Source organism: Exophiala dermatitidis, assembly GCF_000230625.1.
Source record: "Exophiala dermatitidis NIH/UT8656 unplaced genomic scaffold supercont1.3, whole genome shotgun sequence".
Lineage (NCBI taxonomy): Eukaryota > Fungi > Ascomycota > Eurotiomycetes > Chaetothyriales > Herpotrichiellaceae > Exophiala > Exophiala dermatitidis.
In genome coordinates this window covers 619040-633433 of record NW_008751648.1, presented here as the reverse complement: position 1 = coordinate 633433, position 14394 = coordinate 619040, and the positions used below count along the sequence as shown (strand labels likewise).

The window sequence follows — 14394 nt, the reverse complement described above, 5'->3', positions numbered from 1 at the left end:
ATCCTAGCTGGGAATACCTATACCACAATGTCCACTCCAGGCTCGCTGCACCACCTCTCAACTCCCTGGCCTTGTGTCCCACCACTGAAGGGCAATGCCACCACCAACTACGCTAGGATTAACTAGCGTTGAACTTAAACGACACCATTCATTCCGGTTGAGCCAGCGCCATACTGTGTGCAAGAGACGCTGCCTCGTGCCTGGATCTAGTGATTTTGCGGCCAATAGCAATTTCATGGTATTCTTTCTGGTGAATAGGAAGGCAGAACAGATGAGTTGTCACAGCATTCAACACGGCGGTGTTCGAGGTTGTGGACGCGGCACGGCCGGCGGTTTGTATATTGTTGACCTGTTGCTTGGGACACCATATGGACCTGGATTCTGCCGAGCCGGCATCTGGAAGGCGTGCCGGCCTACAGTTCCCGTGGCTTGGCCGGGTACGCTCGACTTCCCAAGGAATCGACTTCTCGGGATGAGGTGTGCTCAACTCTACCAGCACAGCTCATTTGGCCATGGTCTCTTTTAGTCAAAATCGACCGGGCACCGGGGTTCCGAGCCGCTGCAGGTGCACGCTTCCCATTTCCTTCCATGCAGCCTCCGCAGCCCTATGAGATGACAAACCTCCATCTCAAAAGAGGGCGAAATTCCAAATGTTCTGCGAAAGCATTGCAAGCTATAAGATGGCTCACTCGGTTGTAATCCCGGCGCCAATGGCATACCAGCTTCGACGCCAACCCTTTGATACCCTTGCGATTGTGCTCTGCTCTCGTGCATCTATTTCTTTCCGCTTTGATCCCACCGATCCATCCTCCGACTTGACATACTAGTGGGATGCGCACCATATCCATTTCTCCGGGCTTTACACCGGTGATTGAAGAATGGCCGCAAAATGCTGGCTCACAGGAGAACGCACGACATGATGCGGGGCTCTGTCCTTATCAAAGGTAACGATGGTAAATGATTGCAAAAGTTCGGTTTGTACGGCACATAAGCGACGTGTCAATCAACATCGGTGCACCTTGGCAGAAGTCGCAGTACCCAATCATCATGGTGATAATTGGCTCTTGAGGCCGAAAGAGTTTCCGCACGTACAGCCAAGGGAGTAAGCCACTTTATAGTACCTCTACTAACGTGGACCGAGGGTATGTGGCCACTATCCCACATTCAAATACCCCGGCAATTTACCCCAGATATCTGGAATGTAGGGTCCTCCGCGAGAGATCCACGAAAAGCCCCATTTTGCGGGGAAGCCAGACTTGGGCCCTGATATTGGGGAAAGAACATTGAAGTGAGCCAAGTACGCACATCAGGAGTGCCATGTTATGTCTGATATAAATACCTCTGAAGGCCTTCCAGCGAGAACCAAGCGATCTCACTACACATCCCTCTCTGCCGCCTTAACTCCCCTCCGTTTCCTCTAGCATCCACGAGCAAAGATACAAGCAGCCATGGGCATCAGCAAAGAAAGAATCACCCCCATCAGGGACAATTGGAAGTGCCTCCTGATATGCTTGGCGGTGTCGCTTGCCAACTGTCAGTATGGGTTCGACACAGCATCCGTGGGCGGCTTCCAGTCCATGGTAGGATTCTTACAGATCTTTGGCTACCGCGACCCAGAGTCCAGTATTGGATGGAGCATTGGGACTCAGACCCAGCAACTGATGACCTCGTTCATTAATGTTGGCACGATCTTGGGCGTCTTCGTCACTGCCCCCTTTGCGCAATACTTTGGTCGGCGACCTGGAATCTGGGTCGCTAGTCTGGTGAACTTCGTCGCGGCTGGTATTCAAGTGGGAACTACCTCGCTCGCCGGGCTGTATGCAGGCAGGATCCTCATTGGCTTGGCAAACGGTTACTTCATCACCTTTGCCAATGTCTACGTCGCCGAAGTGGCGCCCGCACATTTGCGCGGCTTTTTGGTATCCTTCTTCGGCATCTGGGTCAACATCGGCAGCGTGTTAGGTGCAGTGGCTGATAACTATTCCAAAACGCATCTCAGCAAACTGTGCTATCAGATTCCATTAGCCAGTCTTTTTGCGGTACCTTTCTTCTTGACCGTATTCATGTTCTTCGTTCCGGAGTCACCAAGGTAAGACCACAGCATGTCGCTCTAGATTTCCAAATCAAGATAAGCTGACGAGCGGACTGTAGATGGCTTTTGGTCCACAATCGACCGGAACAAGCAAAGCGGGCATTGGAGAGGATCCGTGGGAACTCACTAGCCCCAGAGTTTCTCCATGAAGAATTCATCGAAATGCAAAGGGGCATCGAGGAAGAGAAGGAACTGGCCTCCTCTGCCTCTGTCTTTGATATTTTCAAGGGCACCGATCTGCGAAGGACAATTATCTGCTTTGGAACTATCCTATCTCATGCTGGCGCTGGTTTATGGCTGATCATCGGTTATGGAGTAAGTTATGGACTCTCAATTCGAGACTACTCCTTCAAGAAGACTGACGGCGCCTTTTTCTCCAGACATTCTTTTTCCAGATCGCAGGGATCGATAAGCCGTTCCAAGCCTCAATCATCTCGACATGCGGCAGCTTTGCTGGAGTCCTGGTCGGCCTATACTTCACGACCAAGGTGATTGGCCGACGCCCATCTATGCTTTTCGGCTCCGCAGCGGCTTCCATCTGCATGCTTGCAATCGGAATCGCTTACAGCGTGGGCGGCTCGTCGACCCCCGCTGGGACTGCCATTGTGGCGTTCATGGTTCTCTACGGATTTTTCTACAACGGTTTCTCTGGCACGCTCAGCTGGCCTGTTGCAACTGAGGTGGTCAGCTCGCGCCTCCGCGTCCTGACTATCGGCGTGTGTACCGGAGTGAACTATTTCTTCAATTGTAAGTGGCCGCCCTTACCTCAGATTAACATCTCTCTCGAAATAACTTGCGCTTACGCACCTGACGTCTTGTACAGGGCTCACCAGCTATACCGCGCCATACTTCATCAACCCGGCCCAACTTAACTGGGGCGCCAATTACGCCTACATCTGGGCCGGTTCAAACGCCTGTGTGTTCCGTAAGTTATCTCCGTGCCACTGGAGAAGTTCCCTTGTAGGCCTAACACCAAGAAAGAACAACTTTTCTAATTGTCATTTCTTCGCTCTGGCTTTCTAGTCTTCTTCTACTTCATGCTGCCCGAGATGAAAGATCGCTCCCTCGAGGAGCTCGACGAGCTGTTTCAGAACCGTGTCCCCGTCAAAGACTTCAAGAAATACCAGTGCGTCAGTTCCGAACGGGCCCGTGAGGTCGCGCTCAAGGAGGCTGGCGACGAGAAGACCGACGTCGTTGTCGAGACGATCGAGGACACCGCAGATTCGAAGGCCTGATGTTTATATATCCATACGATGTAGTGACGGCACGAACACACCTTTCCGTGCGCGCCTGGATCCTCAAGGCGAGGAACCTACTTTTAAGGCGGCAGTTCTTGGTTCGGGGGCGGAGCGAGTGAGGATCTTTTCTTGTCGAAAGACTGCCAAACCGGAGGCTGTCGATGTACCCTGTTTTGTTCTATGCTGCACCGCTCCACTTCTGTCAAATGTACCCTAGCCGAAGCCGCCTTACGGAAAGAATACACTGTCATACCAGACTACCTCGCGTTCAAAATCATCGTCATGCGCATATCGCAAGAAGCTATGGCCTGCTCCGAACTATAAATCCTGGGGAATGGAACGGTCGGTGTCAGGCACTTTTATCTTTTTCTAGACCTCTGAAAGCTAAGACATGATTTATTCAAAATACTGGCCTTCATTACTGGGCCAGGCCCTCGAAGAATTTGCTTAGACCCCAGGCCCCGGGGTCCGGGATCTTGCCGAGCCACGTCTCCTCATTACCAATGTACACAGAACGTCCCAGGCCAGGACGCATAGCAGCCGTCTTCGCAGCGCCTTCCTTGGCCGCTTGTGAGGCTTGCTTGAAATCGCCGGTCGCTTGCAACGATTGTGCAAACGGCAGCAGGGCATCCATCAGAGTGCGATCACCGACCTGGGCGGGCGTATACTTGGTCAATGCGGTCAGCGTCGACTCCAGCGCCTTGCTCCAGAACGTCGTGTCGACAGTTGTCTTCTCGCCGGCATGGAGCTTGAAGTAGTGCGTCAGACTGTTCAAGAAGATAGTGTACAGTGCGCCCGAGGTGCCGTCCATGGTGTCCTCGACGGCGGCTGCGACCTGATCGAGCAGGGCAATGATATTTTGGGGCGGCGATGTTGACAGACTCTTCAGGACGGCTGTGAACGCGAGAAAAGGGTCAGCAGTCAATCTTTTCAATGGCGGACCAATTGTAAGATAGAAGATTTTGGTTTTGGTAATGACTCACCTTCAGCGCCCCTCTTCAGCGTTGTGCCACAGTCTCCGTCGCCCACGACGTCGTCGTACTTGGTGATTTCGGGTTCAGCGGCAACGATTGCCTTCAAGCCACTGGCCAGCCTTCGCTGTGCAAGATCCAGATCGGCTTCGAGCAGACATTCTTGCTGAGCTCCTGTCGTGGTGGTCTGTGATGTGGTGCTGGCGGCTCCACGCTTTCCGGACGATACCTCTTCTCGTGCCGGCACTTGCCAGCCGCTCACGTTGCTGGGCGCGTCAAGGAGTTCCAATAGAGTCTTGTTGACGCCCGTATCGACGTTGTTGAGCAGCGAGATGGAGAAACCCGGCCCGTCCAGACTGGTCATGAACGTCCCGGCGAATACTCGCACCGGCTTGATTCGGTACTGTTGTTGCAGCTGGTCCACCACCTCGGTCACCACGGCGCTCAACTCGAGCACACTCAGGGCGCCGAGGTTGTTGACCAAGACCACCATTTCAGATGTCCGCTTCGGCAGAAAGTTCCGTTCCGAATCCGTCGTGTCAAGAAGTTGGCGCAACATCTCAGCTACCACAGAGGACGCCTCAGCCTCGGCGCCGCTCCTTCTCGCACAGCCCGCTTCGTTATGAATCCCCATGCCGACCTCGACGTCGTCAGCACCCAAGGAACCTTCCGTGGCCTCGCCCCGTGGTCTACCAGGAACATGCACATGGCTAAGACTGACGCCGATGCTCGCCAGGTTTTCGGCCACCAGACGGCCGACGCGGACGACATCTTGAAGCTCAAACCCGGCAGCGGCCATTGCTCCAGTGACCTTGTGGACGAGAACAGTTCCGGCAATACCTCTCCGTCCGACCTTGCCCGCTCGACTTCTGGGAACGCCGACGTCGTCGCCCACCACCAGCATCTCAATCTGCAAGCCCGGATTGCGCGCCTTTGCTTTTTCGAGCGCCACGCCAAAATTCAGCACGTCGCCCGTATAGTTCATGACGGTGACCAGCACGCCTTTGGATCCATCGACATTCTCAATCGCGGTCAAGACTTGTCGCGATGACGGCGATGCAAATACCGTGCCGGCAACGCTTGCTGACAAGAAGCCATCGCCGACAAAGCCTGTGAATGATGGTTCGTGCCCTGAACCACCACCGGAGATGATCGAAACCCTCGAGGAACCATGCCAGGGCTCGGGAGCGTAGATGATCTTGTTTTCTGCGTCCAGTCTCAGTTCCGGTCGGGTAATGATCAAAGACCGCAAGCCGGCTGCCACCAGCTTGTCGGCGTCGTTTACGAAGTGTTTCGTCTGCATGGCTGAATTACGCGATTGAACTCGGATTTTTCAAAACGTGGATAGCTCGCCACCTACAATGTTATCTTCAGTTGCACGGCTTATGATATGTGCGCCTCGTCATGCGTATACAGCACCGTCGTCCCAGAGCGAGGGGCCCGGCTTGACCAGAAAAATCTGGCGTCATGCCACTGGTGACCGCGCAATCTGTGGCACTACTAAATGGAGAATCTAAGTGAGAATGCTCCACTGGATGGGCCTTGCACGTGGCGTGCAAACTGACATAGTAGCATGATGGACAATAATAACAATGTCCTCAAGCCTGGATCACAGCCTCAACTTCTGTGACCATGGCTATCAGAAGAAAATGACCTGGAATGGGGAAATGCCACAAAGCCTTGTTTAAAAAAAGGAGGCTCCATTATTGAATGAATCAATCTTGCGCTTCTGGTTTCCTGATTCGGACTACGCTGCCGCGATGGCGCTTCGGACTGCTTTCAACGGATCTTTGAGCCGTGCCCTGTGCTTATGTCCATATCATCCCCGCAGTGGAGGGTTGGAGGGTTGGAGCGCATAAACGAATTCTTGTTCAGAAGCGCGCTCTGGCTGTGGGCCAGCGTTTGACTCGCATGAGCAATGGCTCGAGGACATTTGTGCATGGTCCGACAGCAGCCCTGTACGGGGCCCGGCTGAAGCATGGCCGACGATGCCGGACACGCGTAGCAATAAAATACCCAAATAAGCCCGCGCTGCCGGGAATCGCCAGGCCTGAAGCACGACAAAGCGCACGCTCTTTGAATAACCACTACTACCAGTAACTCTCTCAAACAACCCCTCTCCAATGGCGCCGGGGATTCTTGCTGGCTCAGCTGTCAGCGACGCGACACTGCCCAGCGCTGTCCCAGAGACACGACAGACCTCAGCCAATAAACCCGTCGGACAGCTATTCTCGTTAGCCGATACGACCACGGTAGTCACTGGTGCCGGGAGAGGTCTCGGGATCACTTTTGCCAGAGCTATTCTCGAGGCTGGAGGGAATGTCGCTTGCCTAGATGTCTTACCGGAGCCGTCCAAAGAGGAGTGGGCTGGCTTGGGAAAACTGGCAAAGCAATCAGGGCTCTCAGTAACGTACCATCGATGTGACATCACCAAAGAGGGGGAGCTGGCAAACGTGTTTAAAGAGGTGAATAAGAAAGCACAGGCACTCAACGCTCCTTTAAGGGGAACTGTGGCATGCGCAGGCATTCAACAGAAAGTGCCGGCCTTGGACTATCCTGCAGAAGACTTCGAGCGAATGTTGCGGGTCAACGTTACTGGCGCTTTCTTGACAGCAAAACACGCTGCCAGGACCATGGTTGAGAATGGTACGGGCGGAAGCATCGTGCTCATTGCTTCCATGTCCGGCAACATCGCGAACAGGGTAAGCCAACCTGGTGGTGGACTTTCCTGAGAAACGGAAAGACGGCTAACGTGCTCCAACCAGGGTCTTACCTGCACCGCGTACAACTCCAGCAAAGCAGCTGTTCAACAAATGTGCCGCTCCGTCGCCCAAGAATGGGGTCAGTACGGCATTCGAGTCAACACCTTGTCGCCTGGTGTAAGTTGTCTTGTTTCATTTCTGCACCCATTTGACCAATCACTAATCTGAGATAGTATATCCGTACCGCCATGACTGATGCCCTCCTTCAAGCCGAACCTGAAGTCGAAAAGACATGGATGGCCGGGGCGCTTCTGGGGCGTCTGGGAGCGCCGGAAGACTTCAAGGCAGCCATAGTGTTTCTTCTGGGTCCTGGAAGTAGCCTCATGACCGGAGCGGACTTGCGGATAGACGGGGGACATTGTGCGTCTGCATAGTTTGGTTATAACCTTTCGTGAAGCAGTTGGCTTGGGCATGAGCAGGGAGTTTAGGTCGATGTTGGCACGCTAGACAGTATCATCGCATATACAGGCACTTTTTCTCACGTGCCTATTTTGTCTTGGGTCAGCCGAGAAAGAACCCTTCTCTTGGACACTTTGTATAAAAACCTACATGTACTAGGAGGTGAACAAGTTGTAGTCCTAGGTAGTCAAATATAAATATCGAGTCGTCGTGGCAGAAGCAGGACAGCACTTCCAGCCCCGCGCTCTACCGTACTTGACTAAAGCTGCCGTAAGTCTTGGCATCGGCGGAGCATTACGGTTCCAGTAGCAGAACGATTTGCATCCACTGCACTGCATCTCGAACTCTACAACTCGAATAGTGTGACACCGAATTCACCGACGGGAGAAGCAACTACGAAATATGGGGGGTAGTAGGCCTTCGTGAACCAAGTCGGAACTGCTCCGCGACTGCAGCTCCACGGGAGAGGCGCCATGCATGGAAGGCGTAGGTGAGGCGACCTCTTCAGGGCGGGACAGTCCTGCCCGCAACAAACGGTACACCCGCTCTCGATCAGGATGTATGAACTGTCGACACAAGAAGAAGAAATGTACGGCCCATGTCATGTCTCCCTTTGTGTCCGCGCGACCCTACTGACCAGGGTAGGTGACGAGTCCAAGCCGTCATGTTCTAACTGCCGAAGAACGGGCGAACGATGCCATTGGAACCGTCGCTTGAGCTTCCTTCCGCAAAATGCTTTCACCGTGGACGAAAACTCCAAATCCACTCGAGTGAAAGTCGCCAGGCAAGCTGAGGATCGCAGAAAGGCAAGTACATGAGACCGTCTTTGTGGGTTTTCAGACTAAACAACATAATCAGTCTCCCCGGCGGCAGGCCGCCGTCCTTGCTGAATCCAACGGCTCTTCTACAGAATTTAGAACCATCCGCGGCACGAGTAACGAGGATGCCAGCAATGCAGAAGGCGAAATTGACATTGATGCCCACGGAGTTGAAGCCTTTGATCATGATGAGGTTGCTGTCCTCAACTCCGAAGGCTCTGTGCCAGGTCCTTCTCATGATCTTCACGACCTATATGCATCATTCCACCGGACCATTTCACCGAACCCTACTGCCGCTATACCAGTTCAGTCACCTTCCATCACTAGTAATATGCCTCGCGCCCAAATAAATTCACAGGACAAGTCAATGCAAGGCTCTACAGGTGTACCGCTTGTCCTGTTCGGCCCCAATGGCCCGGATTATGCGACTCTTGGGACAACCGGCTTCGAATCGACTTTAGGCCCCAATGGAACCGCTCTACCCGGTACCGAACCGGATTTGCAACTCTCCCCCGATATGTTGACAGATGATGGTATCTTCCTGCCGGGCTCTAGGTATCAGGCACTTCATAACACTCTGCGAAACCATGTCTTTATCACCGCCCGCTCAGCACAACCCAGTCGCGAAGCGAGCCCAGGTGATCAAAGACCTGAAGACAACACGAGCCCCCGTACTCTTCCTCGACAAACCCCCACATTTCGTCTGGCCCCTTCGGCAGGGGCGGAAGAAATCTCAGGAACGAATGTCAAGCTGACGCCAAATCAGGAGTACATTTTATGGAACAATTGGGTTGTGGAGATAGCAGGTTTGGTACGTGGAGATACTTGGTTCAGTGCCATTTCTTTGCTTCCTTCTAACATTGCAGAAGCTTGATAAATTTGACGCTCGAAAGCACTTCAGACACGTCCTTCCCATCATGGCAAAGACGTGCTCCCATCTACGCTTTTCAATGCTAGCCCTGAGTGCCAGACAGCTAGAAAGAAAGGATGGTTCGCTGCCTGCCTCGATCAGCTTGGCATTATATCAGGAGGCAATCCACAAACTGCTTCCTGAATTACACACCAAAGACATTACTGTTGTGGCATCCTGCGTTGTGCTCTGCGTTCTGGAAATGCTTAGCTGTTCTCCCAAGGCATGGCGGCGCCATTTGGACGGCTGTGCTTGTCTGATGAGGGCAATGAATATCCGTGGGGACAGTGGCGGGGTTGAGGAAGCACTCTTTTGGTGCTTTGCGCGCATGGATGTCTGTGGAGGTCTTATCTCTAACGAAAGAACGCTGATTCCGGTTGATGAATGGATGTCAACGGGTTCTTTCGAGGCGGACTGTGAGGCTTTTCGTGCTCGCTCACTGAAGGTCTTCGAAGAGCACGCCAACTACTCATGCTATCTCGTTGCACGGGTCTTGCACTTCCTGTTCGGTTCTCCAAAGTCTCGGGACTGCTTGCATGAGATTTTTGGAAAGGACCAGCCGGATTACGACAACAAATGGGTATCCCTGTTCAATTATCTGGAAGAATGGTACGCCTGTCGTCCACCGGAGATGCATCATTTACTCTCCCTCAACCCGGGCATATCGGAAGACGGACAGACATCGCCATTCCCCACGATCCTCTACGGTAGCGGCGCCGCTATCTCAGGGAATCAGCTTCATCATACCGGAGCGTTACTGATGCTGCAGCATATTCCTAAGGACGTGCCAAGGAAGTCTCGTTCGGTCTTGTGGCACGCTCGCCAGATCTGCGCAATTTCCATCTCCAATGCCCACCATGGGTCTTGGACCAACAGTGTCCAGCCACTCTGGCTTGCTGGTCAAGTCATGAGTCATCCTGCAGAGCATCGTGCAATCATCGAGGTATACGAACGAATTGAAAGAGAAACAGGCTGGGGCGCAACCTGGAGGGCTGAAGATCTAAAACACCACTGGGGAGAGTTGGACGATTGATTGTAAATTTGCAGATTCCTTAACCATTTGCTAAACAGAAGACCAGCAGCAGTCATTTTCCGCCCTAACAGGCCAAAGTGAAGGTTATACTCAAGCCACAGATGTGGCAGTATGCTTCACCATCTCAATGTCAGGGAAAGCTTCTTTCGCAACCGTCCACATGAAGAGAATCTTCACAGAATTTCGAAGCGCAACCACCAAGGGACATTCGCACAGTAGCTTTCTCGACGATCCCCGCGCAACATCAGGCAGCACATGTGTGTCTCTTGTCGCCGTTTCACTCGAACGCCTTGGACTTGTCCTCTGTGGCGCCCTCCTCCTCCAATACGGATGGTGTCTCGTTGGCGGCCTTGACCTCGAGGGCAAAAGTCCCCTGTGGGTCACCCATGCTCGGATGCCAGTGAAGCATGACCTTGCCGCCAGTGAAGAGTTTGTCGATCTGCTCTAGAGACAGATTACGAGTTTCAGGGTAGAAGAACCAAATCAGAGGCAGGAAGGCGGCATTGAAGACGGCAAAGTAGATGTAAGTGCGCCATCCAATATTGTCAATCGACACGGGCGTGATCTCGACGACCAGGAAGGTGAAGATCCAGTTGCTCGCTGTCGCGAGAGCGGCGGCCTTGGTACGGATCGCCAGCGGCGCATATTCGGCCGGCAAAAGCCATGGAATTGCCAAAAGGCCAACAGCAAAGAAGAAGTTAAAGCAGAAGAGCATCACGGAGGCGACGATACCGCACGCGTGGTTGCCGTTGCTCACTGTCCCGGCCAGGATTGCCATGCAGACTGCCTGGCCTGCACAGGCAAAGATCATAAGATTCCTCCGGCCGAGTCGATCAAGGCACCAAATGGGAATCAGCGACGAGAGAAAATACGCCACTCCATTAAAGCCGGCAAGCAGCATGGACAAGTTGTGGGACATGCCGACCGACTGCTGGAAAATGACAGGGGCGTACTGAATAAAAGAGTTACTTGGTTAGCATTGAACCTCCATCCATAATCCACGGAGCCGTGACCCAAGGGCAATACTCACGTAAGTGATCAAATTGATACCTGATAGCTGCTGCATGAACTGACCGCCGATACCGAGAAGGGTACGGCGACGGAATCTCTGCGGGCTGCTCTTGAAAAGGGCGAGGAATGTGGTATTGCCAGCGGCTTCCTTTTCTTCCTGGAGGGCGTGCTCAATTTCTTTCAACTCGGCATCAACAATGTGATCGTTCGATGATATGGCCGACGTGTCCCGCTGCAGACGCCAAAGGATGTTGCGCGCTTCTCCCGACCGGCCATGTGCAATCAACTGGAAAACGAACCCCGAAATTAGCTTTTTTGGTCGCTGCGAAGGTAAATATATGGTTGTCCTGCTTTGTACGTACCCAACGAGGCGATTCCGGCAGCACAGATATGGTGGCCATGGTGACCAACGCAAAGGCGATTTGGAAAGCAATCGGGAAACGGAACTGCGCTTGATTGTCGACGAAGCTCATGCCGTAATCTTAATACGATAAACCAGATTAGCAACGCGGAACACCCATAAACACTTGCCATGCAATTCCAAACTCACCAGTCCAGTACGCCAACATGACACCAAAGATATTGATGGCCAATTCGATGGACAATCCCTTGCCTCGAGAGGTCGGTTTCATGAGCTCAGAGTGCCAAACCGCTAAATGTAAGGCACAAAGTTAGCATCGTGTGAAAAGGACAATGCCACACCATTGATCAAGTGCTCTGCGGCGAACACGTACGGATGGTTGCTGTGTTGAGGCCGTTTCCGACCCCGGCGACGATACGTCCCACAATCAGCTGAGCGACAGAATATGCAGAGCACTGGATTGCGGCGCCAATCGTCAAGACGACGCAACCCAGCATGATGGTCCATCTCCGGCCAATGGCTTCGGCGAAGGCAAACGCCAATAGCGCGCCCGCGAAGCATCCGATCTCATATATTGCAACCACAGTTCCCTGCAGTGAAGAGCTCCCGTGGCCGTCGTCTGTCGTGTCAATCGAGGGGAATTGTTTTGTGAACGCCGATCCTGTGAGCAATCCGCTCATGACTCCCTGGTCTATTTGGCGTGTAAGTACAAGAACACATTGATATACGCAGAAATCATGATCAAAGACAAACAGGCAAGAAAAACTTGTGCTTGAGACACCATGGTCCAAGCATAATCCTACTTGCTCTTGTTTTTGCTTCCTCATGCCACTCACCATATCCAAATAGCAGGAACCCTGACCCTGCAGCGACCGTGATGGCCCAGTCAAGGGGCCTTCCTTTGAGTTGCGACATTGTATAGTATAGTATAGGCTAGGTAGACAAAGCTCGTTCCTTTCTGCAGACCCCTTGCCAACTGAATGGAGAGAGCCAAACAAGAAGCTCAGTGAATGGTATGTCCCCAGATATTTATAAAAGGTTAGGATCGTGGACAGAGCCCGGTCAGCTGTCGAGAGCACAGTTTAAAGTATGGCTCCCCTCTGTGGAAAAAGCACCTTACCCGACTCAACTCGACTCCGCTCTCCGGCACGACTCCCGCTTTTCCACAAAGCCACAGGAGGCCGGGTCCCCCGTACTGGGGCCAACTATTTTACTACCGCTGTTGCTGGGATTTCTCCTCCGGGCGGAGAGTACACCAAGGTAGGCAAGGATGTGGTGTCACGTCGTCCGTCGCCTTGGGACCCGGGGAAAGGGTTAGGTAAAGATGGGGATTGGGTGATGGGTGGATTGGGCCCTTACGAATGGCAGGCGCTTCACGACTCCAGAAACAGAAAGCGTATGCGCCCAGTAAAAAGCGAAAGAAGAGACGGAAATTGAATAATGCTATGATGAAAGGTGATTTGACCAGAAAAGAACGCGGCACTGTAGTATTCATTCTCTTTTTTCGATGAATCTGAGTTCCCGAATTATTGCCGATTCCGGGCAAGTGAGTGAGTGGGTCGCTCGACGTACTGGGGGTACACGGGCAGTATGCGAGATGGACCACGGGGTCAAGTGTGTATGGCGCTTAAAGATCCCAATTTGGGAACGTTTAAGCGCGGAACACTCCCTGGGTTCGTGTCACATGTCATGGTCACATGATAGGGGGGGATCACATAACCCCGGGTTACTATATTTTTAGTTACTCCTCCACCCTCTTATATAATGCTTGGCACTTAGAGTGCCTCGTTTCGTCACAGCGGAACTTCGGCGACCAAAACTCTTGCGTTTGATGTCAACAATCTCAGTCTTTGTGCACACTAGAGACGAGGCCGCCAAACACCGGAAGCGGTTCTTCAACTTCGAAAGTCGCACATTCTTGGCGAGTTAGGCTACTCGTCCGTGATCGTGATCCTCCGCAAGCATCGTTGGCTCCGACTCGTGTCAACATGTTGCTACTGTAGGGTCACTATGGCTGAAGAGTGGCGGTGCGTGGAGGGTGCGGAGTTAGCGGAAAACTCACTAGCCACGTGTCGGCAAGGGATTCTGGTCGAGTCTCGATTGGGTCACGGTCAGCTCCTCAATATGACACGGCTCGCTAACCTTTCGATGTGATCATCACCACAAGCCGATTTATAGGAGCCAGCTCTTGGGACGATGCTGCAGTAACAGACTAGCGCGCGCTTTCTCGTCCTGCTGAGTGTGAGCTCTCTTATCTCCGTCAGGTTCCCAGCTCGCTTCCTCTCAACCCCTTGCTGCCTCGTTACAGCCTCGTGGGATTGCTCGACTGATTCTGAAGAACTGCCCGGTTCCTCGACATTGAGATTTGAGATCACCGGTGCTTTTGTGGTCGGTGCACGTCTCCAGCATATCGTATATAGACCAACCTCGATTCCGCTGGTCCGCCACCCTGCGCCTCGACCATGGTGGCGTTCCGTCCTTTCGGCTCCGGCATGGCGGACCTCCCCTCGTGGTGTAGCATCTCTGATGTCGATGGCTGCGCTTCCGTGACCCCCCCCTCTTTCCGTATCATGCTCAGATTCTCGTCCTTCCCTTTTGGCATCGCTCGACCGTTCAGTGCCAACTAAGTTCCTACAATATTCTTGGAACGGCACGTCCGCAGATCCTAGATAGGAAGGCATACGTGGAGGCATCATTGCAAGAAATCCCAGGCTTCGCCATGGTGTTCCGATCGAGTTCTAGTAGGCATTCCCATGTCGTCGCAGGTGATCTCTTGCTGATGCAAGCTAGAGGACGGGC

The 14394-nt window shown here is 53.0% G+C and overlaps 5 protein-coding genes across 5 annotated transcripts; 3 read left to right on the top strand and 2 right to left on the bottom strand.

Annotated features, from left to right (window-relative positions):
- Positions 1–1448: 1448 nt before the first annotated feature.
- HMPREF1120_03222 (MFS transporter, SP family, general alpha glucoside:H+ symporter) lies at positions 1449–3327 on the top strand (the record flags this gene model as incomplete). The annotated part of the gene is made up of 5 exons (XM_009157279.1): positions 1449–2089; positions 2152–2407; positions 2473–2839; positions 2916–3017; positions 3116–3327. The coding sequence occupies 5 exons, from the start codon at positions 1449–1451 to the stop codon at positions 3325–3327; spliced, it is 1578 nt and encodes a 525-aa protein (XP_009155527.1).
- A 40-nt stretch (positions 3328–3367) lies between these two features.
- On the bottom strand, positions 3368–7656 carry HMPREF1120_03220 (dihydroxyacetone kinase). Its single transcript, XM_009157277.1, has 3 exons — positions 7613–7656; positions 4314–7549; positions 3368–4224 (listed from the first exon to the last, which is right to left on the bottom strand). Exons 2-3 carry the CDS (start codon positions 5602–5604, stop codon positions 3749–3751), a joined length of 1767 nt encoding a protein of 588 aa, XP_009155525.1. The 5' UTR covers positions 5605–7549; positions 7613–7656; the 3' UTR covers positions 3368–3748.
- Positions 6425–7437, top strand: HMPREF1120_03221 (short chain dehydrogenase; the record flags this gene model as incomplete). The annotated part of the gene is made up of 3 exons (XM_009157278.1): positions 6425–7003; positions 7067–7180; positions 7237–7437. 3 exons carry the CDS (start codon positions 6425–6427, stop codon positions 7435–7437), a joined length of 894 nt encoding a protein of 297 aa, XP_009155526.1.
- A 156-nt stretch (positions 7657–7812) lies between the features above and the next one.
- Positions 7813–13192, top strand: HMPREF1120_03218 (uncharacterized protein). Its single transcript, XM_009157275.1, has 5 exons — positions 7813–8051; positions 8108–8268; positions 8321–9091; positions 9150–11253; positions 11314–13192. The coding sequence occupies exons 1-4, from the start codon at positions 7940–7942 to the stop codon at positions 10221–10223; spliced, it is 2118 nt and encodes a 705-aa protein (XP_009155523.1). The 5' UTR covers positions 7813–7939; the 3' UTR covers positions 10224–11253; positions 11314–13192.
- Positions 9782–13122, bottom strand: HMPREF1120_03219 (MFS transporter, SP family, sugar:H+ symporter). The gene is made up of 6 exons (XM_009157276.1): positions 12432–13122; positions 11969–12286; positions 11785–11886; positions 11597–11715; positions 11254–11520; positions 9782–11175 (listed from the first exon to the last, which is right to left on the bottom strand). Exons 1-6 carry the CDS (start codon positions 12508–12510, stop codon positions 10501–10503), a joined length of 1560 nt encoding a protein of 519 aa, XP_009155524.1. The 5' UTR covers positions 12511–13122; the 3' UTR covers positions 9782–10500.
- Positions 13193–14394: the final 1202 nt, after the last annotated feature.

Coding starts and splice junctions, on each gene's coding strand:
- HMPREF1120_03220 (XM_009157277.1), bottom strand. CDS start 5,604: ATGCAGACGAAACACTTCGTAAACGACGCCGACAAGCTGGTGGCAGCC. Junction 4,225..4,313: donor GCTGAAGAGGGGCGCTGAAG/GTGAGTCATTAC, acceptor TCGCGTTCACAG/CCGTCCTGAAGAGTCTGTCA.
- HMPREF1120_03218 (XM_009157275.1), top strand. CDS start 7,940: ATGGAAGGCGTAGGTGAGGCGACCTCTTCAGGGCGGGACAGTCCTGCC. Junction 8,052..8,107: donor TCGACACAAGAAGAAGAAAT/GTACGGCCCATG, acceptor TGACCAGGGTAG/GTGACGAGTCCAAGCCGTCA. Junction 9,092..9,149: donor TTGTGGAGATAGCAGGTTTG/GTACGTGGAGAT, acceptor ACATTGCAGAAG/CTTGATAAATTTGACGCTCG.
- HMPREF1120_03219 (XM_009157276.1), bottom strand. CDS start 12,510: ATGTCGCAACTCAAAGGAAGGCCCCTTGACTGGGCCATCACGGTCGCT. Junction 11,521..11,596: donor TGCCGGAATCGCCTCGTTGG/GTACGTACAAAG, acceptor TTCGTTTTCCAG/TTGATTGCACATGGCCGGTC. Junction 11,176..11,253: donor GTATCAATTTGATCACTTAC/GTGAGTATTGCC, acceptor TCTTTTATTCAG/TACGCCCCTGTCATTTTCCA.